The 25239-nt window shown below is 45.9% G+C and overlaps 1 protein-coding gene across 1 annotated transcript in view; it reads right to left on the reverse strand.

The window, feature by feature from the left end:
- Nucleotides 1–25239, reverse strand: part of celsr1a (cadherin EGF LAG seven-pass G-type receptor 1a) — a 149381-nt gene that overhangs the window by 24361 nt on the left and 99781 nt on the right. The window contains 19 exon segments of the mRNA XM_056276325.1: nucleotides 1052–1235; nucleotides 2511–2654; nucleotides 4435–4618; nucleotides 7419–7628; nucleotides 8452–8546; nucleotides 11661–11762; nucleotides 14024–14068; nucleotides 14071–14203; nucleotides 15131–15251; nucleotides 18733–18803; nucleotides 18805–18875; nucleotides 19916–19933; nucleotides 19936–19995; nucleotides 19998–20088; nucleotides 20447–20472; nucleotides 20475–20559; nucleotides 20839–20879; nucleotides 20882–21023; nucleotides 21842–22008. Coding sequence (XP_056132300.1) covers nucleotides 1052–1235; nucleotides 2511–2654; nucleotides 4435–4618; nucleotides 7419–7628; nucleotides 8452–8546; nucleotides 11661–11762; nucleotides 14024–14068; nucleotides 14071–14203; nucleotides 15131–15251; nucleotides 18733–18803; nucleotides 18805–18875; nucleotides 19916–19933; nucleotides 19936–19995; nucleotides 19998–20088; nucleotides 20447–20472; nucleotides 20475–20559; nucleotides 20839–20879; nucleotides 20882–21023; nucleotides 21842–22008 — 1990 coding nt within the window.

Below are 25239 nucleotides of genomic sequence, written 5' to 3' on the forward strand. Positions count from 1 at the left end.
ACATAAACTGGGTGTCGAGATCAGACATTTCCACGAGCAGCTCCGCTCCAAATATGTTCTGGTAATCTGAGTGGTGCCATGTATATGAAATATATACATTTTATATGAGACGGCACAGAGGGCTTTGAGTTCAAACACACAATGTGTAGCACGAGTAATGTCTGCAAAAGATAATATTGTGTTATTTTTTGGATTTTCCCCCCTTTTTCTCCCCAATTGTACCCAGCCAATTACCACACTCTTCCGAGCTGTCCCGGTCGCTGCTCCACCCCCTCTGCCGATCCGGGGAGGGCTGCAGACCACCACATGCCTCCTCTGATACATGTGGAGTTGCCAGCCGCTTCTTTTCACCTGACAGTGAGGAGTTTCACCAGGGGGACGTAGCGTGTGGTAGGATCACGCTATCCCCCCCAGTTCCCCCTCCCCCCCGAACAGGCACCCCGACCGACCAGAGGAGGCACTAGTGCAGCGACCAGGACACACACCCACCTCCGGTTTCTCACCCGCAGACACGGTGTGTCTGTAGGGACCCCTGACCAAGCCAGAGGTAACACGGGGATTCGAACCGGCGATCCCCATGTTGGTAGGCAATGGAATAGACCGCTACACTACCTGGACGCCCCAATATTGTCTTATTTAACAGGATCTATTGCCTCTGAAATACATTAAATACAAATTCATCCGCATTACTCAGCATCTTCTAACCTTCGTTTACTTTAGTTGTCCTCATATGTGATAAAGTGGAGACATCTCAATAGTGTTAAATGCCTAAAAATTATTGTGCGTGTTTGCTAGTTATGGATGACGTTATGACATTATTGCTGCAGTGTAAGCAGTCTCTAAATGTGAATAGGGATACAAGAGGTTTCTGAAAAGCTAAGTTAAATGTGCAGGCCCAACATTTTAAAGAATTGTTTCAATACAAATCCCATTCCTTACTGCTTGCGCCCCTGCCGCATCCTTCTCGACTTGAACGACGCTACATAAAGCACCACAAATCAAATCAAGTGCATGCACGTCACCGTGTTCTATCAATCAATAGTCTGTCTACCTGAGGCTCCGGCGGTCGGGGTCGTATCTCTCTGGGAGGAGCTGACCCAGGGACCGGTACACTATCACCACGGTCACTGGCAGGGGAGCGGAGGGCTCCGCGTGACGGCGTATCCTGTTAGACGCCGTGTGCTCCTCCTCTTCTGGGGGCTCCGTCTGGGCTGAAGGAGTGGGACTGGGCTCAACTGAGTTGGGGGGGGGGGGGGGGAGATAGTTGCTATGGATAAGAGCAGCAGGTGAAGACTCATTGTTGTGTCTCCCATTTAAAAATAGATCTCCTGTTTATTTATTGATTTATTCATGACCCAACACAGGTTTGTTGTTGTTCTGGTTTACATATGGTGTGCTACTGACCCACAATTTACTGTGTGTGTGTATGTGTGTGTGTGTGTGTGTGTGTGTGTGTGTGTGTGTGTGTGTGTGTGTGTGTGTGTGTTCCTAGACCGTGTGGTTATCTGCAGTTTCTAATTGCTTGGTATTACAACGTAACAATGTTAGAGAAGTACAAGATGTGTTTAGGATTGGCAATATCCTAAAGCTGTCTAGCAGAAATAAGGAGGGTGTGCTGTTACTTGGGATTTTTTTTGTGTGGTTTTTTTCTTCATTTCAGTGCAGTTAGATTTAATTTAATACTGTTGAATTTAATTCCATGATGTCTAAATTCTACCCTGTGATCCTGAGAACATTTCAGTTGAGCTCAGTTCATTTATTCAATGTAACTCTGGGTCATGTTGTGTGGGGCTGGAGCCTATCCCAACATGCACTGGGCAGATAGCAGAGACACACCCTCGACAGGTCACCAAACTATTTCAGGGTCCACTCATATAATCAGCCACACACCATTCACACCTAAGGACAATTTAGAGTTCCTTGTTGAACCTTACATGCATGACTTTGGACTATAGGAGGAGACCTGTGTGAACACAGGGAGTCCATGCAAACTCAAAAAGGGAGGCAACAGCTACAACCAGGCGACCATACCGTCCTTAATTAAACTCAGTTCACTTCAACTGATTTCCTTCTTTTTAGTTTAGCATAGCTTAGTGTATTTCAATTCAACTGAATTGAATTCAAATCAATGGGCAGCATTGTGGCCCAGTGGTTAGCGCTGTTGCCTCACAGCAAGAAGGTCCTGGGTTTGAACCCCAGGCCATCCTAGGTCCTTTCTGTGTAGTTTGCATGTTCTCCCCGTGTCTGCGTGGGTTTCTTCTGGGTGCTCCAGTTTCCTCCAGCCAACAAAAAGAAATGCATGTTAGGGTTAATACCCCTGTCTGTGTGCCTGAGCAAGGCAATGGAAAGAAGAACTGGAGTTGGTCCCCGGGCGCTGCAGCTGCCCGCTGCTCCTAAACAATAGGATGGGTTAAATGCAGAGAATCCTTTCCAGTTCACTTTTGTTTTTGGTGAAATGCCATTATGAACAGCAAGGTGACCGTTGTTATCTCATTCCTAGGCATTCCTACCTCTGTGCCCCTGAGGCCGGGGGTTGAACTGGGGGAAGCGGATGGATGATCTGAGATCTCTGGGGTAGGCCTCCTGGATATCTTGAAACCGAGGGAACGCAGCCCTGTCTGGGTCCGACACATCCAGGTAGTCCACCGACACGACTGGAGCAGAGCGGAACGGGAGGGAGCAATCAGAGAGGGGGAGGGGAAAAGAGGAAAGAGGGCAAAGAGGAGACGTAGAGAGAAGACAGACGCAGAAAGATGGGCGGAGAGGAAGATTAGGGAGAGCATAAAACAGATTCGGAAATAGGAGTAAATATGGGGAAAGGTAAAATGGGGAGAGGAGATACAAAGCAAATGAGGACATTACACTCGCTCAAAACTGCCAATAATGACAATAAATCCTCCTGAGTTTTTATAGGAAAACTGAACATTATCTCATTTGGTGGCTTAAAAAAAAAAAAGAAAAAAAACTCAGGGTCCATCCTTCTACTATATTTATCTACAGTAACTTTTTTTTTACCATTTAATATTATTCTCAGAACTCCTTGCACTCTTCCATTCTTTGCACTATTTGTATCTGATTACAGATCACAGAAAGGGTTTCACCTGTATATAGTAATTCCTTGTATTTATTCCTGAAGATTGTTTTATTTATTTACTTATTTGTTGGTTTGTTTGTTTGAATAGGGACAGTGCATATTAATGAACAGTGGTATCGCAGATACACATGTAAACATACTGGATTGTAGCAATACTGCTAATTTACATCCATTGTGTTGCTGTGTTGTTATTCTGTGAAAGTACATTGAGAGCCGCTAAACTGCAGTCAAATTCCTTGGCTGTGCAAATATACTTGACCAATAAAGATGATTTTGATTCTGATTCACTACGACAGGTGTAAGTAGTGTTGATGACTTAGCGATGATGACGTTGGTGCACTGGGTGGAGGGTGCAGCAAAAGATGGCGGTGAAGGTGAGCGCTCCATGTAAATTTCACAGTTTTGATCGACGTTTACTTGAGTCGCACCACAAGCGGTTAAATGTTTAGGTTGGCCCTGTGTTATACTGTGCATGTGACAAATAATGGACTTTTTTCGGGAGATTTGTTTCTCCCCCAATTGTATCCGGCCAATTACCCCACTCTTCCAAGCCGCCCCGGTCACTGCTCCATCCCCTCTGCCAAGCCGGGGAGGGCTGCAGACTACCGTATGCCTCCTCAGATACATGTGGAGTCACCAGCCACTTCTTTTTACCTGACAGTGAGGAATTTCGCCAGGGGGACGTAGCGCGTAGGAGGATCACGCTATTCCCCCCAGTTCCCCCTCCCCCCTGAATAGGCTTCCCAGCTGACCAGAGGAGGCGCTAGTACAGCAACCAGGACAAATACCCACATCCGGCTTCCCACCCGCAGACACAGCCAATTGTGTCTGTAGGGACACCCGACCGAGCTGAAGGTAACATGGGGATGTAATCCAGTGAGCCCCATGTTGGTAGGCAACAGAATAGACCACCATGCTACCCAAACGTAAATCACATTTTCTTATACAGTTTAGCCTATTTCAAAAAAAGCCCACCAAAGGTAGTGGTGAACCAGGAAGTAGGAGTTGTAATTTTCACATTCATGGAATGTCCACACGATTTTCCTCACAATTTCGGCGGTGTTTCAGAGACACATGGTAGGCTGATCAGTATTATGGCTGCTAATGTGGTATTATCCCTACAGCATATATATATAGAGAGATAATGTTGAAAATCAAGATTGTTTTTCCTTAAGATCTAATATTTCTAATAAAACCAGTTCAATGCTCAAATATTTAACACACTTTATTGCGCCACATCATCGACAACGTGTATCCCTCTCGCCTTTCAGATTTGTGATCATGCATGTGCGGGCGTCTGTGTGTGCGTCTAACACATCCTGGCGGATTACTCCACTCACTCATGTTGTCGGTGACAATGGTGAACGGCTTCAGGTAGGTCTTCCTCACGTTCTGTGCCAGCGTGTTGGCGTACTCCTCGAAGCTGCGCAGCAGGTGAGCAGTGCCACCCTCCGTCCTCTGGATCTGTTCCCAGTGCTCTTTGGTGTCAGGGTCCAAGATGGCACTGCCCGCTCGTATCAAGTTCTGGAAAGACCCAAAATGATGGGAGATCCCAACTGAGTTCATTTGAGCGCCCTCAATCGATAGAATAATGCATAATGCTTGTTCAGAAGAGTGCTCTTCAAACAGTACAGTAAAAGGAAATGTCAAATACTAATCGACTGTCAGCACAATGTTGGTATCAAACCTAATATGATGAAGGTGCGCCACAAGCATGACTGATATTATTTAATTATTTAACATTATGCTTTAGACGGTTTCCATCAACTCTTTAAACTATCGCTTGAATTGCACATTTGAAACCCTGATAAAAAAATGACACCAAGCCGGGAGGTTGTGGAGAACTACTGGAAAGATGACGCTCTCCCAGTGACACGTAACCAGTGGAGGGCAGTGTTCCACCAGTGTTCCCAGTACTAGGAACAGAATAAAAAAATGACACTAGCTTTATGCTCAAGCTAATATATGTCAAGATTTAAAAAAGATTACCACAATTTTACGATACTTTAGACCAGGTGTGCCCACAATTTTTTGACTCGTGAGCTACTTTTAAAATGACCAGGTCAAAATGATCTACTCATATTAAAAATAATAATAATAAAAATACTCAATACATGTTTTACATATATATGAACATTTATATGCAGTGTGTGTATTTATATACATGTTGTGTTACATATACAGTATTGCTGATCATGTTTACCACGGTTTTGTCTTTTCCTTGCAGCTCTAAATTAAGCTCGTTCAACATGTTGGTTAGATCAATTAAAAATGCCAAGTCTAGCAGCCACTGATTGTCATTAAGTTGCTTGTGTTCCGCATGTTTAGTGATAAGGAGAAACTCCTTAATCTCCGGACAGAGCTCTCGAAATCTCTGCAAGAATCTCCCTCTACTAAGCCATCTCACGTCAGTGTGTAGCAAGAGGTCAGAGTAGTTACAGTCGGACTCTTCCAAATGTGTACGAAACAACCGTCTTTGAAGAGACCTTGCTGGAATAGAACAGGCGATTTTGGTTGCCACATCCATGATCTCTTTCATGTTTAGCATTTTTGCGCTTAATGCTTGTTGGTGTATTATGCAAAGGTAATTAAGGAAGTCCGGGAAAGCATCGTCCTCCCTGCACTTGGCAATAAATCTATTCGAGCGGCCCACCATAGCAGGCGCACCGTCCGTGGTGATTGACACCAGTTTACACACTGGGAGCTGGGTTTTATCCACAAAGTTTTTGAAGATCTGAAAAATGTCCTCTCCACGCGTGTGTTCCTTCATGGGTAGTATTGTTAACAGCTCCTCTTTTGCGGTCATATCTTGAAACACCATGCGAATGAAAATGCACAATTGGGCCGTATCACTTATGTCCGTAGACTCGTCCAATTGTAGTGAGAAACACTCGCAGTCCACGATGTCCCTCCAAAGCTGCTGTGTCAAATCATCGCCCATCACTTCACAGCGCCTTCTGACAGAATTTCTTGATAACTGGAGAGCTTTGATTTAAGATATTATTTCTGATTTGTTTTTAAAGTCCCAAAACAACGAATCTGCTGCCTCAAGGAAGGCCTCTTTCATCATCTCTCCATCTTGGAAGGCTTTCTTATGCTTAATGATGGAGTGACTCACCCGTAAAGATGCTTCGGTGGCTGCCTTTGCCTTTGAATTCGGCTGCGCGAAAAGTGACTGCTGGGCGATTAACTGCGATTTTAGTTCCCTCACCTTTCTCTTTCTCAGCTCGCTTTTCGGAGGGAAGTCATTGTCATAGTTTTTATGAACAGTTCGAAAGTGCCTCTCCACATTTCCTCTCTTTGGGATAGCAATGCTAGACTGACAGATGAGACAAACGCATTTGGAATAAGACATGGTGAAAAAAAAGTCCTCCTCCCATTCCATATGGAAATGGTACGTTTTTTGTTTCTTGCTAGGTCCGGCTCCCCCACTCATTTTTGTTTTGTTTCACTTTTTAGTAGTAATTTTTTTTTAGAGAGTTGAACTAGCTAGCTTGATGCAGTTCTGCGTTAGCTCACATTGTGGGCATGTGAACTTCAAGGTACATTCAAGAAGGGCTCTGGTTGTTATGGTAACCTAATGTAACAAAGTTTTAGGTTCCGCTCTAGAATCTTTGGTTTTAGCCAACAGCAGACTGGCCGTCCTTTACGTCAATCAAAAGGCAAATGCCAAATGGAGGAAAGATGATAGGCTAATGTCTTGGAAAAAAAAAAGTTTTTTTTGGAATGTCATGGAGATCTACCAGCACTGCCTTCGCAATCTACTGGTCGATTGCGATCGACGTAGTGGGCACCCCTGCAAGACGTTTTGAGCGCTGGGACCGGGACTTCTTGCACTGCTTATAGGGTTTAAGCGAGTCAGATGTCATTTTTGTAAGGTAACCCACGGCGATTACAATGTAGAAGAAGAAACTTCTCATTTCATAAAACCTGCATAACCCAGAATAACTACTGACTCTTACTGGGAACAGCTGGCAATGAACATGTTGGTGTATTTTTCTTCTCCAGCTTTACTTCTTATTCTTGTAAGTGTATGTAAATTTGCTGTGTTAGTGACCATCTGGCCATTATATCACACTCAGTAATGTGAACCAGTTGCTGCTTATTTATAGGCTGCAGTGACCATCTTTCCCCCTCAGGAACAATTGATAAAGTTTCATTCTGGTGTTTTCTGATTGGATAACAAATCTAAAACCAGTTTCAAATGCAGTTCGATCAAGATTCACTGGGGAATGGCAATCACTCTGAGGCGTTGCACCAACTGACGACGTTAGTCAATATTAAAGCGGTCGAACTAAACACGCCAACCGTCTTTCTTTTGCACCTCGTTGAACTCGGCGTCCCGCATGGCGGTGAGGTCGAACCCGGCCTGCCGGCTCTCATACTGGAGCACCCTGTTCAGTAGCTGGGCGGCGGTCTTCACGTCGTTGCCGTAGAAATGCTGAGTGTTACTGGTGGCGCTGTACAGGAGGCGCACGATGGCCTTGGAGTGTTCCCCGTTCATCCTCGAATCGTTGCGACGCAGGTCCTCGTTCTGATGGTGTGTGGGACGAAGGATGGGGAGAGAGACGAGAGAATGTTGAGATAACAGACAGACAAGTAGATCCAATTACTGAGCATACAGTCTGCACTGCTAAATGCCATGTACTGGTATTAGTGTATTGTTGTCTCCCTGTACCCTATGTATATCATGTGGTATGTATAGTATGTGTACATGTATTTCCTGTATGTGAGGCTCTGTACAAAAATTGAAAATAAATATCCTCTTGCAGGACAATAAAAGTATCTATCTATCTATCTATCTATCTATCTATCTATCTATCTATCTATCTATCTATCTATCTATCTATCTATCTATCTATCTATCTATCAATTTACATGCAATAAATGTGTAAAGCTTACTGGAAGTCCTTTGAAAGTATGACAATAAAATCCCAGTAATCATTCTGGTTATTAAGTGTTGCTGCAGATCATTTTACATTATAGTCGCGTGCTGAATAAGAATCTTGTAACTAAAAAAAAAAAAATAGTTGCTCTGGAATCAAGAAAAACCTGCTTGTTTTCTGACTGACGTCTATAGATATATTTTTTTTTACATTGTAAAATAAAATCAGTGGGTACTGTCAGATTGGCTCAAGTCGGCTATTCATCCCCTGAAAGTCTCGTGTGACAAAGACGGAACATTTCCGACTCAAAACAAGTGTCGATGTAAACTGGTTGATATATTTTTTCCAGCCCTTATTGACGACTTAAAAAGGAATAAAGTAAAAATGTTCATTTGATCGACAGGATGAAACAACAACAACAAATCTCCTCTGACAGCCCAATAAATAGGTTTGATTTAAGCCAGTACGCACCAGTTTCTTCAGGTCGGAAAAGGTGACGGTGGTGCAGTTGAAGAGCTCGGGTGGCAGCCAGCCCTTCTCATCGCTGCAATGGCGGATGGCAGTGCCTGCACATGGGGTGGGGAAAGGAGGCGAGTCAAGTCATGCCATGCTCGTTTTATTGCAACACAAGTGTGGCTGTTGGTTGGCTTTATAGCAGAACAGGTAAAAAGTGCTCTGACATTTCCGACATGTAAGCTTGAGTGCTAACAGTCATCATAAATCAGATGGACAGAGAATGCAAGGTGTAATTGTGCCAAACATATGATACACATTCAAAGAGCTGCTAGCATTTACTATACACGGGGACGAGTGGTGGAGAGGGGACATAGAAATAGGTGTAAAGCTGAAGGTGACTTGGACAGAGTCCATGGTCAGAAATGACGGTGGATGAGCCAATAACATCTGGACTGACAATAATAAAAACCACACAGTCAGTGGTTTGGCATATATGATAGAAAACTCATGTGTCCACGCTTGTCAAAGCATCCTGTAGCAAGAGACTGACTGCTCCATTTTACTCATTGTGAAGACACCCTTGGTAAATGCCTGAAAAATGCAAAAATGAAATGCAGACAGAAGGAATCACGTTATAAAACATGATGAAGCAAATTTTTGCCACAGTGTAGTTCAGTTTAATGAAGGAGCTCGTACACACGCAGTCTCTTCAGAAGCACCGTTCACCAGCTGCAGAGGGAGAAACAGTTAAGGGAGTTTTACAGTTTGAACTTAAGACAGTGACAAGTGATGTCACCAAATAAACTGTCCAATGAGTCGCGCCGGGCTGGGGGCAACAAAAGGGTTGCCATGGTGACTGTGGTAACTAGGGGTGGGGGTGGGGTGGGGTGGGGGGCAACCAGGAAAGGGACAGAGCCTTATGCCTTATAGGGAACAGGTCAGTGAGCTCAAGTCTTGACTTTACCCCCACTGTCTCTCTCGCGCTCTCTCCAAACACGCGCACACACACACACACACACACACACACACACACACACACACACACACACACACACACACACAGGTTCTAACCCTAACAGTACCTGGTATTTATTTCTAAGTGTCTCTAGAGATCAGGCTCTCCTGAACATGATAGGCAAATACACTGCTCAAAAAAATAAAGCGAACACCTAAAAACACAATATAGACCTCGATGAATGAAATATTTCAGCTGAAAATCTTTATTTATTAGACAGAGGAATGTGTTTAGAGCAAAATAACCTAAGAATGATCAATGGAAATCAAAATCATTAGCCCATCAAGGTCTGGATTCAGAATCATACTCAAAATCAAAGTGGAAAATGAGAACATAGGCTGATCCAACTTCTGTGGAAATTCTTCAAGACGATTCAAAATGAGGCTCAGTAGTGTGTGTGGCCTCCACGTGCCTGTATGCACTCCCTACAATGTCTGGGCATGCTCCTGATGAGACGACGGATGGTCTCCTGAGGGATCTCCTCCCAGACCTGGATCAGGGCATCGGTCAACTCCTGGACAGTCTGTGGTGCGACATCGCGTTGGCGGATGGTACGAGACATGATGTCCCAGAGGTGCTCGATTGGATTCAGGTCTGGGGAACGTGCAGGCCAGTCCATAGCATCAATGCCCTCGACATACAGGAACTGCTGACACACTCTGGCCACATGAGGAAGAGCATTGTCATGCATGAGCAGGAACCCAGGGCCCACTGCACCAGCATATGGTCTGACAATGGGTCTCAGGATCTCATCCCGGTACCTAATGGCAGTCATGGTACCTCTGGCTAGCACGTAGAGGTCTGTGCGGCCCTCCAAGGATATGCCTCCCCAGACCATCACTGACCCACCGCCAAACCGGTCATGCTGGAGGATGTTGCAGGCAGCAGAACGTTCTCCACAGCGTCTCCAGACTCTCTCACGTCTGTCACATGTGTTCAGTGTGAACCTGCTCTCATCTGTGAAGAGCACAGGGCGCCAATGGCGAATCTGCCAACCAAGATGTTCTCTGGCAAAGGTCAATCGGGCTGCACGGTGTTGGGCTGTGAGCACAGGCCCCAATTGTGGACGTCGGGCCCTCATACCATCCTCATGCATTCTGTTTCTCACTGTTTGAGCAGAAACCTGCACATTAGTGGCCTGTTGAAGGTCGTTTTGTAGGGCTCCGGCAGTGCTCCTCCTGTTCCTCCTTGCACAAAGGACCAGATAGCGGTCCTGCTGCGGGGTTGTTGTCCTCCTGCGGCCCCCTCCACGTCTCCTGGTGTACTGGCCTGTCTCCTGGTACCTCCTCCATGCTCTGGACACTGTGCTGGGAGACACATCAAATCTTCTTGCTACAGCACACATTGATGTGCCATCCTGGATGAGCTGCACTACCTGAGCAACTTCTGTAGGTTGCAGATACCGCCTCATGCCACCTCTAGTGGTGAGGGCACTAGCAAAATTAAAAACTAACCAAAGATCGGCCAGAAAAGATGAGGACAGGCAAATGGTCTGTGGCCACCACCTGCAAATCCATTCCTTTTATAGGGGTTGTCTTGCAAATTGTCTAATTTCCACCTGGTGGAAATTAGACAATTTACCAAAGGTGAAATTGATTCACAAATCAGTGTTGCTTCCTAACTGGACAGGTTGATATCTCAAAAGTGTGATTGACTTGGAGCTACATTGCATTGCTTATGTGTTCCCTTTATTTTTTTGAGCAGTGTAACAAGTCCCTACAGAACCTCGGAGCCAACCAGAGAGCAGAGAGCCTTATTATTGTGTGGTATCTTTGAGCTGGGGGGGGGGGGGCGCGAGCGAGAGCGCACGAGAGAGAGCGAGAGAGAGAACCATGGCTCAACTGGCTGAATAGCCCCCCTACTGACACAGCATGAAGGGGTCAAATCACATATTTTTGGGCTATTAAATGTTTTTATGGTTTTTTTTGTGTTCTTCGTCAGACAAACATTTTTCTGTTTTTATGCACGCTGTCATTTACCCTGGAATTGGACTAAAGAAGATGACTTAAATAACTTAACCGGAGCTTACCACTCTAACCACAGCTGGTGGCTACCACTTAAGGTTTAAAAAAGTCCTTTCAGGCATCTGATCTGCGTGGCTGGGCAAAAGCAGATGGTATTTTGACTGCGTATGAAGGACTTGTAACTAACTATACAAGTCTTCAACGTCTTGTGTTTGTTGTCATCGGCGTGGCGGCGGGGTACGTACCGATGGATCCTTTGGGGCAGTTCATGGCAGCAGGGCGTCCAAACTTTGTCTTCGGCCACCAGATGCCCGCATCAAATGCTTTCGGGCAACCCTCGTAAACCACTGCAAAGGAGAGGACACAGGAGGCAGTGAGGGACGTTGGTCTGAAATTAGGTTTAGAATATCAACAAAGTCAGAGAAAGTGGCGCTCGACTGCATTTGGTGATTCTCGTGGCTTAGAGGTAGCTGTACAGAGAACCAGGGTAGTTTCACCTGTCGATAAATGTGACCTTCTTGCTGTGAGGCGACAGCGCTAACCACTGCACCACCGTGCTACCAATATATATCAGCCATATATCTGCATCTAACATCATAACTTCCATTAAATAAATAAAAACCGTCAATTTGAGAGGGGGGTTGCAATCTAGATGTAGCTTCTGTTTTAGCATGGATATGTTTCCATCTTTCATCGTGCGTCTAAGTCTCTTGAGGACCTTTCCCAGTAAACCCCAAGGCAGTTTGAGGTCTTTGAAGATGCCACTGACACTAAACCGCACGGTTATCGTGTGTGTCTCTCCGAGAAGTTGACTCAACAGCCGCGAGCCTGTGTTCGGGTACAGAGCTGACAAACAGGTATGAGGCCTGCAATAGGCGTGTATGTCTTGGTGCAACACTGCAGATGAGCCCACACACTTAAGACATAGACCCGGTTCCTTCTTCAACACAAACAACTTCACCTCATCTACGCTCTGTCGTCCTCCCAACCTTCCTCCCTCCTGAGCACTCTTCCCTAATTCCTTACCCCTTTCCTTGGGAAAAAAAACCGTTTGGTTGCAAAAAAATGAAGTACATTCACACCAATTCGGGAAGGTTTTGCCTTGCACATAAAATCTGAGACTTTTTCAGCTATTGTCATTCATCTGCAAACCTTTAAAACGCCAGGAAATGCCCTTAAACGTTCTTAAATTGACTTAAAACCTTGGTCAATGGATATGAGACTGAAACCGCTTATTGGAAATAGAGGCTCGAACCACTTTTTGCAGCACCGCACTGCAAACAAGCGCATGGGTCCTCCATCAATAGAAAGTCTGAACACGTCTCGCTCTTAAGTGTTCATGTTGAGTCAACAAACAGTAAGCAGAAGGACATTCTTTTCGGCACTTTGTGTTTTCAGTCTTCCCGGTCTTTCAATTCATCAGTACTGTATTGTTTGTGTGCAGTCCGAATGCCAAGTTAGCCTGCTAGCCAGACTTGCCTCTTCTGCTTGACAGGACGGCGACAAAGACGTGAAGTTAGCTCAACCGCTACACCAGCAGATGTGAGCGACATCGTTTGTCCCCTTGTGACAATTCCTCTATTGATCCAACCGCTAGGGTGAACCGGAACATTTTATCAGAAAGCTCAACCAGCCTGTGAATGTATGCACTAACAGTGACTCTTCCAGCAAACTGGAAAGTTTGGTACTAAAATGCATTTCATCTGTTATGAGAATAAAAGAGTTTTATAACAACACCAAAAATGTAGATACTACACATAGATAAATGCAGGTAAAGATCTGATGATATTCTTAACTCTACTTATTATATTTTATCTACTCTTCTTCATTTCTATTAACTCTTTATCCCATTCCCTTTATCCTATGTTTTGACTCTGTTTTCTTCCTTTATCACTGCCTATCTGCACTTTGACATAACGTTAAGTGATGCATTGCACTTTATGTACGATATATATGTATAAAACTTCGTTTAATGAAACACTCAATGGTGGGGAAAGTGCTGAACAAACAAGGAGCAAAATAATCCACTTGTTGAGCACTTTCCCCACCATTGAGTGTTTCATTTAATGAAGTTTTATATATATATAATATATATATATAATATATATATATATATATATGTGTGTGTGTGTGTGTGTGCGTGTGTGTGTGTGTGTGTTTGATTGACTGATAGCTCACTACATAGGGTAAAGTGCACTTAAAATACCACTTTCACTTTTATGTCAGTGATCATTTAAACTCACGATTTTATTCAAATTCTTAATATTTCTTAAAAAAAAAAGAACTAGCCCATCTAGTCTTTGCTACATGAGAAATTCGCAGTTGCACAGGACTGGATTATTGAAGACATATTTAACTTGAATCACATCATAACCAGTGAGTATGTGAGTATCTGTGCCAGTTTGCTTCTTATTTCTGCTCTCCGTATGTTCATCATCATGTCCCTCATTAGCCTTTTCACTCTTTGTTCAACCTGTGTTCCTCTCTCTTCGCTGCAGTAATAAAGCCATTCTATTATGAAGACAAGTCGAGATGGATCCATCCTGTCTCACAACGTTGGCACCGTGTGTTCCACAGAGAATACCTGTTTATCCATAAATTCGTGTACCTTCACAGCCAGTGGCGGTGACTTCAGCGAAGGGGTTGTCACACGGTTACACTGGCGACCTATGACCCCGCACTTGCAGGGGCACTGGCCGGTGTGAGGGTTGCAGGTTCGAAACTCGAGCCCACGTGGAAACACTCGCAGGGTAGCAGGTGTCCTCCCCTCTGGACGGTAATAGTTATCCTGCAGGGAGAGGGGAGGAGAGAGCAAAATAAGAAGGACGTTGAGTAGAAATTTGAAAAGAGGAAAGAGATAGAGAGGGATGGGAGGAGAGATTGCGACAGCAGCATAGTGCAACTAAATGCAGCAAGAAAGTGAGAATCAGGAGGGAAAAAAGTTCCCTTTTTAATCATCCATCTATCCCATCTAACAGGAAGCATGCCGATGTCAGTGTCTTTCACACTGTCTATTTTTCAGCCAAGCTACTTCTCCATATCAAACTGATGTTAAAGCTGCAACTAAGCGTTTTGTATTCGTGTTGAATTTGGATGCCCCTTGAGGACAAAAGTGGTAGTGTAGAAGCAAAAGCAGGGGAATGACCTCATTTCCCATAAGCGCTGCCCCTTGTCTCAAAGATCTACATTCACTCTCTGGAAGCTCATGCATTGCTTTGAAGAGAAGAGGTGAGAAGTGTTTTAGAAAGAAGAAAAAGGTGTTGTACGATATATGCAATGAGGCAATGTATCTCTGATTGTTATGTATCCCGTTTCTGTGCTGTACATCATCATTTCGTCAGACTTCGCAGGAAATCCGACCCAGAGACAAGCCTTTGGAGTCGTTACACAGTAATGTCTAATCTTCTCACTGATTGCTGCATTTGATGCAGGTCACATAAAGGCATAAAAATTAAGTTGAGACTGATAAACCATCAGTAAAGCACATTAACTCGAGTGCAGAGAGAAGGCTGAATTCTCTCAGTGATCTAGCATGAAACAGCCTGCCAGAGCTTATTGACCTCTAGCTCCATCTCCACTTCCCCCCATGCTCTCTAGCTGAAAAAGGGCCAAAAACAACATAAAAAGCGAAGTGGCTGCCTACCGTTCCTTAGTAAAGAGGAAAAAGAACCAAAAGACTTACACCATCGCTCAAGGGATCAACTTTTTTTTTTACCTTGCAGCGACACTCTCCTGTGGTCTTGTTGCAGTCGGGGTGAAATCCTCTGCTGACGTCACAGTTACAGGGGCCACACATAGGAGTCCCCCACCAGCCCCTGGGACACGGCTTCTCCACCCTGAGACCACAACGTGAAAATGACACGCGATGAAGGGCAGACCGCACACACCACACCACACCACAAATCATCTCCTGTACAGGTAATTTCAGAATCAATAACCCCAGAAATCTACTTGGATTTTCTGAAAGTGACAGTGATAACGATCATATTCATCTGAAACGTGACTATGAAAGATCAGCACTGGTGACGCTCTGCAACATGCTGAGTTCAGTGTTTTTCCTCCATTTTCGAACCCCAAACTCTGCCCAGTGAGGTGGAAGACAGAACTTTTACAGGAGAGAAACTTTCCCTGTTATTCTCAACGTCAACATGGAGACAATAAGCACCACTAAACATCTGACTGTCAGTCACACTACAAATTATCTGAATCATCCTTTCTCAAGCAGTTTTCCTCAGGTAGATCTCCGAAGTCATTAGTCATGGCTCGTCAGTTTTGGCATGCTGCTGGCTTGATAGCACATCACCAAAAGGAAATCTCTCAGCTGATAGTCTGATGGGGATCTATCTAGAATAAACTTCCTCTGCAAGTCTGAGGCAGACTGACTCAAGTGTGACTTGCTTATTCATTCTACACACACACATATACATGCATGCACGCACACACACACACACACACACGCGCACACACACACACACACACACGGTCTTCAACTCTCTCAAGAGATGTGATCTCTTAACTTTGTGATATGATCTGATAGGGGCAGAACGCAGTCAACCGCAAGCGTGCTGTGTGTGACGCACATGCATGCACTCTCTCTCCCTTGGACACACACACACACACCACACACACACACACACACACACAACACACAACGCCCAGTTAAAGTAGGAGGGCAGTGGAGACTAAACACCTATGGAGAATCAGTCAGGCATGGCGGGGGAATCCCACATCCTGCCTCAGACAGGAAATGATGCAGATCATAAGGGTCAGGGTTCAGGAGGACCGAGCCGGTCAGGTAACTTAACAAATTACAGCAGATCACATCTTAACGTGTATGTGTGTGTGTGTGTGTGTGTGTGCATGTGTGTGTCTGAATTCAGTCAAGCAAGAGTGTGATAAGTGATAGCAAAAGGTAATACTGAGAAAAGAGACAAAAAAGAGAGAGACAGAGACAGAGACGGACAGAGAGAGACAGATAGACAGACAGAAAGAGAGGAAGGGAGAGACAGACAGACAGACAGACAGACAGACAGACAGACAGACAGACAGACAGAGAGCGACAGAGAGTTAGTGAGAGAGAGAGAGAGAGAGAGAGAGAGAGAGAGAGAGAGAGAGAGAGAGAGAGAGAGAGAGAGAGAGAGAGAGAGAGAGAGAGAGAGAGAGAGCGAGAGAGAGAGAGAGTTTGAGTGTGTGTGTGTGTTGGGCCTTGGTGGAGAGAGAAAGAGAAAGAGAGAGGAGAGAGGGAGGGAGGGAGGGAATGGAGTGTGTGTGTCCAGACAAGCTGTAGGTACATTAGTAGATCACAAGGGGCACATGATCTGTGTGATGATGCCTGTTTTTTGATGGCAAGTTTTTTTTTTTGTCACAGTTTTTCAGAGACCATTTGGTATTACTATCAGCTTCAGCTACACATGACATGTCGCTACTACGATAACCCATCTTCCCACTATGGCCATTCAAGTTTCATCTGGATTTGTCCGGGTTCTACATCTTGGTAAGTGACCTTACCTTCCCTCTCTCTCCCCGTTATTCTTCTATGCAGCTCCCTCACGCTCCCTCCATCACACAAACAAACATTATCATGCTCAGATTACAGACCAATAAAGCAGCTCCCAGGGACTGTGGGCGGCCAACCGCTGGCAGCTGCACAAAAACCTGGTAAGATCCCCTAATGTAGCAGAGATTACCAGGCTCTCTCATGGCTGGAGGTAAAGTCCACACCTCTGCTAGGACATTTCACCCAAATCCCAGATGTTAAAAGCACCCTTTTTTGCATCTGGATATCAAGAGCTCTGATACAAAATATGTTCACACACATCTATAACACCCCCACCCACCCGCACACACATACACACAAACTTCACACCATTTCATATATACACATATACACATATGCGTGTGTTTGTGTGTGTGTGTGTGTGTGTGTATATATGTATATATATATATATACACACACACACACACACACACACACACACATACACATATATCCATCATCCATTATCCAAGCTGCTTAACCAAATTCAGGTCACGGGATGCTGGAGGCCTATCCCAGCAGTCATTGGGCAGCAGGCTGGGAAACACCCTGGACAGGCCGCCAGTCCATCACAGGGCCCACACACACACATTCAAACCTAGGGACAAGTTATTATGGCTGATTCACCTGACCTACATGTCTTTGGACTGTGGGAGGAAACCGGAGCCCCTGAGGAAACCCACGCAGACACGGGGAGAACATGCAAACTCCACACAGAGAACGACCTGGGACGACCCCCAAGGTTGCATAATCCCGAGGTTCAAACCCAGGACCTTCTTGCTGTGAGGCGACCGTGCTAACCACTGCGTGCACCGTGCTGCATATATGTATATATATGCCACGCCAACAGACATGAACATGCAGACATGCATGAAGATGGAGATGCAATGCATTTCTGATCAGAAGCGGATCTGGGGTCAGCTTATGGATGTGTGATGATAAACAGCCTCTGCAGTAGAGACTCAAACATTTTTAAACCAAATGTGAACCTATCCACTTCCTCTGGAACTTGCCCTGATGAAAACATTATGGTTAATCTTGTCATGCAGGGACACCACTAAAAATGAGTCCAAGACTCCTTTAGGATAATTGATTTCACGTTTGAGTGCCCAAACTCTAGATGCCCATCCAAACTTTGGGTTCAGACACATATGGGACCGGTTAGCCAGGCGTCGGGTAAGCTAACATACTGTTCCGCGTTTGCACCCTGTTAAAACCAGAATATTGCTAACATTTGGCCTAGAAGGTTTTATTACAAGGAAACAAGTTCCTGTCAGATCATATAAATGCATGTTTGTGAGTATTAATCTCCGTGTTTGAAACGGCAACTACCGCTGGTCGGGTTTCAACCAGAGTTCAGGTAAGGAAGGTGGGAATTTGACATAACTGGGATGCTGAGAGGGAGGAGAGGAGCAGAGGTTAATTAACGCGTTGGAGTGTGCATGGAACATGATTTATTTACAGTGTGGTGGACCAAGAGCCACGAAACACACACACACACACACACACACACACACACACACACACACACACACTCACTCACTTACTCACTCACTCACTTGTTCGCTCACACACGCACTCACTCACACACTCACTTGCTCACTCACTCACTCGCTCACACAATCATTCACACTCTCATTCACACACTCACTCACTCATTCACTCACTCACTCACTCACTCACACTCACTCACTCATTCACTCGCTCAGACACACACTCACTCATTCACTCACTCATTCACTCACTCTCACACACACACACACACACACACACACACTTACTTGTTTTCACAATACTGGCCATAGTAGCTCTGCCCACATTCACAGGTGTAGCCGTGAGAGGAGCTGGGTTTTGCGGACGCAGGTGGACACATGCTCACATGGGTTAAGCTGACAAGCGTCCACACACTCCTTACCAAAGTAGCCTGGAGGACAGAAAAGCACACATGCACACACACACACACACATTCAAAACAAAATTCACGACTTTATTGTTCAGGTTTGAAGAGAAAGACTGGAATCTAGACTCCACCTTATTTTAAGGCCATATCTCAGTTTGAATATATACATAGTACTGCACAATATGTAGAACACAGAAGTTAAAGTTGAGCGTTGAGTAAGAGTCGTTCCTGTGGCTTCAGTGAGGCTGAGGTCAGTTTTGGGGGTAGATTATTTTTGTTAGAAATATGCTTGAACAAACAGGTGTGTTTGTGTCTTGCATACAAGTGAGTAAAAGTTTGCAGAATGCTCATTTACACAGACTGCATACTTCACTTCTGCACTTTGACCTTGATGCTGAATAAACTCCTTTATTGATTTTTTTTGTCTTTTTTTATTGTCCCCCCCCCACCCCAACCCCTTTCCCACCCCAATTGCATTTTTTGGCCATTACCCCACTCTTCTGAGCCAACCCAGTCACTGCTCCACCCCTCTGCCGATCCGGGGAGGGCTGCAGACTACCATACGCCTCCTCTGATACATGTGGAGTCACCAGCCTCTTCTTTTCACCTGACAGCGAGGAGTTTCACCAGGGGGAAATAGCACGTGGGAGGATCACGCTATTCCCCCCAGTTCCCCCTCCCCCCCGAACAGGCACCCCGCCGACCAGAGGAGGCAATAGTTGCAGTGACCAAGACACATACCCACATCCGGCTTCCCACCTGCAGACACGGCCAATTGTGTCTGTAGCGATGCCTGACCAAGCTGGAGGTAAGTAACACGGGGATTCAAACAGTGTTGGTAGCAACGGAATAGACCGCTAAGCCACTCGGACGCCCCGAACTCCTTTAAATCTCTTTGCTCACTACATCCTGTTTATTGTTGTGCATCAGTACTTTGGTGTTTTGCGTGTTTTTGTGTTCTTGGCTGCAAACCAGTTTCCCTGTAAGGGACAATAAACACACTTTGAACTGGTGTGTGTGTGTGTGTGTACAAATGGTGACGTGCAGGTCTGTGATGTTCTGACCCGGGTCGCAGACGCAGTGTGTGTGCTCCAGTCGTCACTGCAGTGGCTGTTTTCGGGGCAGATGTTGGAGTCGCAGGGTCGGCCGGGTCGCAGCCGGCCTCCACACGGATCTTCCAGCCCTGAGCCATGTTCACGTTGGCCACATTGGTGGACGTCTCGCCCATACGGACACCCTGAAACACCCACGCACAGCAATGCGTAAGCAAGATAGGCGAAAAAGAAACACGACATGAAACGAGGAGGAAGCACATTTCTGCTACATCCTGCGAGAGTGTCTCGCACTTTGACTGAATCGACAAATTGTGACCAATGAGACGACAAAACCTTCGCTTGGTTGACACATTACATGAGAATCATTAGCCTTCAGGAGTAGAAGAAGAAGGAACAACAACAAAATGTCACAAAGCAGTACATGACGAAGTTAAGAATGAGCAGTTTTCAGAACATACGCCAATTAAAAGTGTCGGTAAAAAAAACAAACAGAGATGAGCAAATGAACAAACATGTACAAAAATAAACACAAAAACTGACCTGAATGCAGCCAGCGAAGCCCTCCTGACACGGTTGCCCTCACCAGGTAAACCGCCCACGTAAAGGGTCCTTAGTTTCAGACCTGGAAGATCGTTACCAATCTCCACTGAATTCTGTTCAAACACACACACGCACGCACGCACGCACGCACTGCACGCACGCACACACGCACACACACACACACACACACACACACACACACACACACATTACATTATCAAACTTGTATGTAGCTTAACTTAGCCGTCTGAAGAAAAGAAACCTCTTTTCCGGGGTTTGGGGGGTCAGGACAGCGCTTTGAGCCGAGCTTAAAATTACAAAGTTTACTGCATTTCATGTGTACTTGTGTTTGTGTATACTTTGGGCATGCTTGCATTCATCGTATCTCTTACCTCGTACATGCCGTAGTCAAGGGACAGGGTGACCATGTATTGATGTCCTTGCCGTCTTTAACGCTGCTCAACTCTACCAGTAGGTGGTGCCACTCCCCATCGTTGACCCTGACCTGGGGGAATGCCAGCGACGCCAACAGCTCCTTCTTCAGCAACACGTCCATACGGACCTGCTGCTCGCTCACCTGGGAGGGAAGAGTCGATAAGACGCCTCGGTGTGAAGCTGATTGTTGAGTATGTGACCAGAGTTTGAAATTAATGCTAGCCACTAGCCAAATCATTTTTTTCCCCTTCCACCTGAATCTGTCCAATTACGCCACTCTTCCTAGCCGCCCCGGTCACCGCTCCACCCCCTCTGCCGATCTAGGCGAGGTCTGCAGACTACCACATGCCTCCTCCGATACATGTGGCGTCGCCACCCGCTTCTTTTCACCCGACAGTGAGAAGTCTCACCAGGGGGGATGTAGCGCGTGGGAGATCACGCTATTCCCCCCAGTTCCTCCTCCCCCCCGAACAGGCGCCCTGACCCAACCAGAGGAGGCGCTAGTGCAGCTACCAGGACACATACCCACATCCAGCTTCCCACCTGCAGACATGGCCAACTGTGTCTGCAAGGATGGCCGACCAAATCGGAGGTAAACCACTAGCCAAATCTTGGTGAACTTGGTTTGTACATGTTACCGTGGTGTGTAGGCAAATTGTCTGCAGCCGCCCTTTTCCTACTCTTAGCTGCAATAAGTTGAATTAAAAAAAAAAAAAAACTTTCTTGTAAAATTCAGAATCCATTCACCACTGTGTTTAGTCCAGCAAAAAGTTAACATACCCTGGAAGATGATGATGATTTTGTCGGTAACGGAGCAGTGTTGAGTCTGCATGCAGTGTTTGCACATTTGTGTACACCTACAATTCATATATTTGTATATGCGAACGGGCATTTTGCACACGTGCAGCATCAGGTTTCCCTCCGTGTGCATGCATGAGTTGCCACATTTGCACATCTCACCAATAGGTTGATGGTTGATGATTTTCCCGCATTGGCCTGCATGAGGGTACCGGCAGGCTGCCGGGTGCGGAACAGGAAGCCTATGTACCAGGGCACGGCGATGGTCACGTCCAGCTCACTCCATGAGACCAGCGCCTGGCCATCAAAAAACTGGGGGGAGGGCATCACTGGACAGGGACAAAACAGTATAAAGGACAGGAAACAGAATTAGAGCAAGATTCTACCGTCAGAAAATAAACCGAACTGTCTAAAGTACATGTTAAAGTAAATCTGAGCTGTCGCTGATCCATTTATGTTTGCTCTAATGCTGTTTGGGTACCTCGTGTGGTCAAGTCACCATCTCTGACCTACAACTGAACGCTATCAGAACACTTTTCTTCTTTTTGTTATCTACTCTGTCTCAAACAACTTTTCTTTTGCCTCAATAAAAATACTCAAGTAAACTAAGCATGTCCCCTCAATGAAAAGTACGTATTAACCCTCCGCCTCCACCAAAACTATATCAGATCCACATTCTCAGATCTGTCAAAGATCTCTCACACAGAAGTGATGGTATTTAACGGTATGTATAAGCCCTTATAGTGATGTTTTAGCTTCTATACTGGAAGAGTCTGATCCTCAGGGCCATTTTCACAGTGTTGCTTTTATTATTGGCTGTGATCTGTTTATTCTCTTAACACTTCTGGCACGATATATAATTACTGTCAGATGGGCTGTGACAGCTAGACAGTAATCCATACGCAAACATGCATGCCCAGAAGACAGACTGACAACCTACTGAATGATCTGACACTTATGCATCCATTCAGCAGACGGGAGGGAGGAGAGAGAGTATGGAGAGAGAGAGAGAGAGAGAGAGAGAGAGAGAGAGAGAGAGAGAGAGAGAGAGAGAGAGAGAGAGAGAGAGAGAGAGAGAGAGAGAGAGAGAGAGAGAGAGAGAGAGAGAGAGAGAGAGAGAGAGAGAGAGAGAGAGAGAGAGAGAGAGAGAGAGAGAGAGAGAGAGAGAGAGAGAAACATCGAGCGAGATCTTCCTGGATTATACATCACACTGCACTCTACAGCCGCTCAACCCCTTCAGGGCAAACACAAAGAGACACACGTAAAGACAGACGTGCATCCACGCGCACACACACACACACACACACACACACACACACACACACACACACACACACACACACACACACACACACGAGTATCTATCTTTCAGCACAATGTACAATAACTATTTCCTGTCATCCACTGTAAACTCCATATCTCTGAGGGTCCTTGGGGCACATACTGATGTACACACACACACACACACACACACACACACACACACACACACACACACACACACATACACACACCTGCATGCATGCAAACATGCACGCACACACACACACACTTGCTTGCAAACATGCACACATGCATGCAAACACACACACACACACACACACACACACACAGACACACAGACACACTGTACTGTACATTGTAATTATCATACAAAACACTGGTTTGTTGCTCTGGCTACGGTGGACACAGTCTGACTTTTTTGGCAGCGGTTGTGGTTTCGTTCATTAAAACAGAAAAGACCTCTCTAACTATGCAAAACCAAAAGCCTTTCACTGCGCATGGCACCGGTCCAACGCTAATCTCTGATCAGCGACGGAAAGGAGGAAAAACAGGCGCTGCAGACACAAACAAAGTGGGAGGCTGAACTGTAACTAAACTACAGCAGATGGCCCTCAACTCTGGAGGAGTTTGCAAATTCCTGGCTGAGCTTTTCTAAATCTCGCCTCGCAACCAAGAGTGGCCGAGAGACCGAGCAGGATTCTGTTCACGAATAATAATCTTTGCCCTTTTCACACCGTGGACTCATTCTTTAGCGGAGCTTTGCTGGATTAAAGCATCGTCCGTGTGGCTTGGTAAAAGCTATTTGTGGAAGTGAGGCACAGTGAGGCTCTGATCAGGGTCAAAGATTTCAGCCCACCAGGAACACCGCACAAGAGGCTCCCTGCATGGCAGTTTACATTACATAACCAAGGACGGCCTCACAAACGACACACGTTTGATAGATGTGCGGTCCCAGTGTCGTTGAGAGGAGGATCGCACAGGAGGACTTGCTGTGGGATGAGGGAAGGGTTGCGTTCAGACTTCTGCCAGCTACTATTGTAATCTTGCACCGTTGGACATCGAACAAGTTTGCTGAAGCATTTAGTGGTTAAGCTCCTTGCCTCACACCCGGATTTTTACAAGCCAAGCTGGTCCAGGGATTTGGACTGGAGACGTATGGTCAGAAGTTCATTCCTTTCACCGTCATGCTACCGCCATCGCTGAAGCATGCAGTGGCTTTTTCCTGCATAGACCAGTATTCAGCAAAAACCATAATTTGGGGGCGTCCGGATAGCGTGGCGGTCTATTCCGTTGGCTACCAACACGGGAATTGCCGGTTCGAATCCCTGTGTTAGCTCCGGCTTGGTCGGGCACCTCTACAGACACAATTGGTTGTGTCTGCGGGTGGGAAGCCAGATGTGGGTATGTGTCCTGGTCACTGCACTATAGCGCCTCCTCTGGGCAATTGGGGTGCCTGTTCAGGGGGGGAACTGGGGGAAATAGCGGGATCCTCCCATGCAGTACGTTCCCCTGGTGAAACTCCTCACTGTCAGGTGAAAAGAAGCGGCTGGTGACTCCACATGTATCGGAGGAGGCATGTGGTAGTCTGCAGCCCTCCCTGGATCGGCAGAGGAGGTGGAGCAGCAACCAGGATGGCTTGGAAGAGTGGTGTAATTGGCCAGATATTATTGGGGAGAAAAAAAAAGGGGGGAACTCTGATGGAAATGGATGATCTGCAGTGGCAACCCCTAACGGGAGCGGCTGAAAGTAGTAGTAGTAGTAGCAGTAGTAGTATGTAGTTGTAGTAGTAGTAGTGGAATCTCTCCCACTGATAGGCTGTTGTTTCATATCTTGGAGAGGAAAAAAAAACATGCATAACCATAACTTGATCCCAACAAGCCCGAAGGAATTCTGAAAAATAAGAGCCTAACCCATCACAAACCGGGTGAGTCGGGTCCAAATTGGTTTCGGGCGTAGAGTGAAACTTCTAAGGCCCAAGTCGGACCTGATCAGTCCGGGACATCACAGCGGTGTAAAAAAAATCCCGACAGCCAATGTCTTGGTTCTCGTGTGGCAGATAGGCATGTCAGCCTTAAACCAAAGGTGTCAGTGAGCCAGGGACGAGCCAAGACCTCTTCCCGGGTCCTGTGATCCAGAGCCCAGCTCAGATATTGGATCAGGGGGGCTGGCATCGTTTACATGGCTACCTCATACATTGAGAGGGCAGGGCCCGCCATCCACACATTGACACATTGTTTGGAATTTCATCCTGAAGAAGGAAATCAGAGCGCTCCTCT

This window comes from Lampris incognitus, chromosome 3 (genome assembly GCF_029633865.1).
Source record: "Lampris incognitus isolate fLamInc1 chromosome 3, fLamInc1.hap2, whole genome shotgun sequence".
NCBI classification, from domain to species: Eukaryota; Metazoa; Chordata; class Actinopteri; order Lampriformes; family Lampridae; genus Lampris; species Lampris incognitus.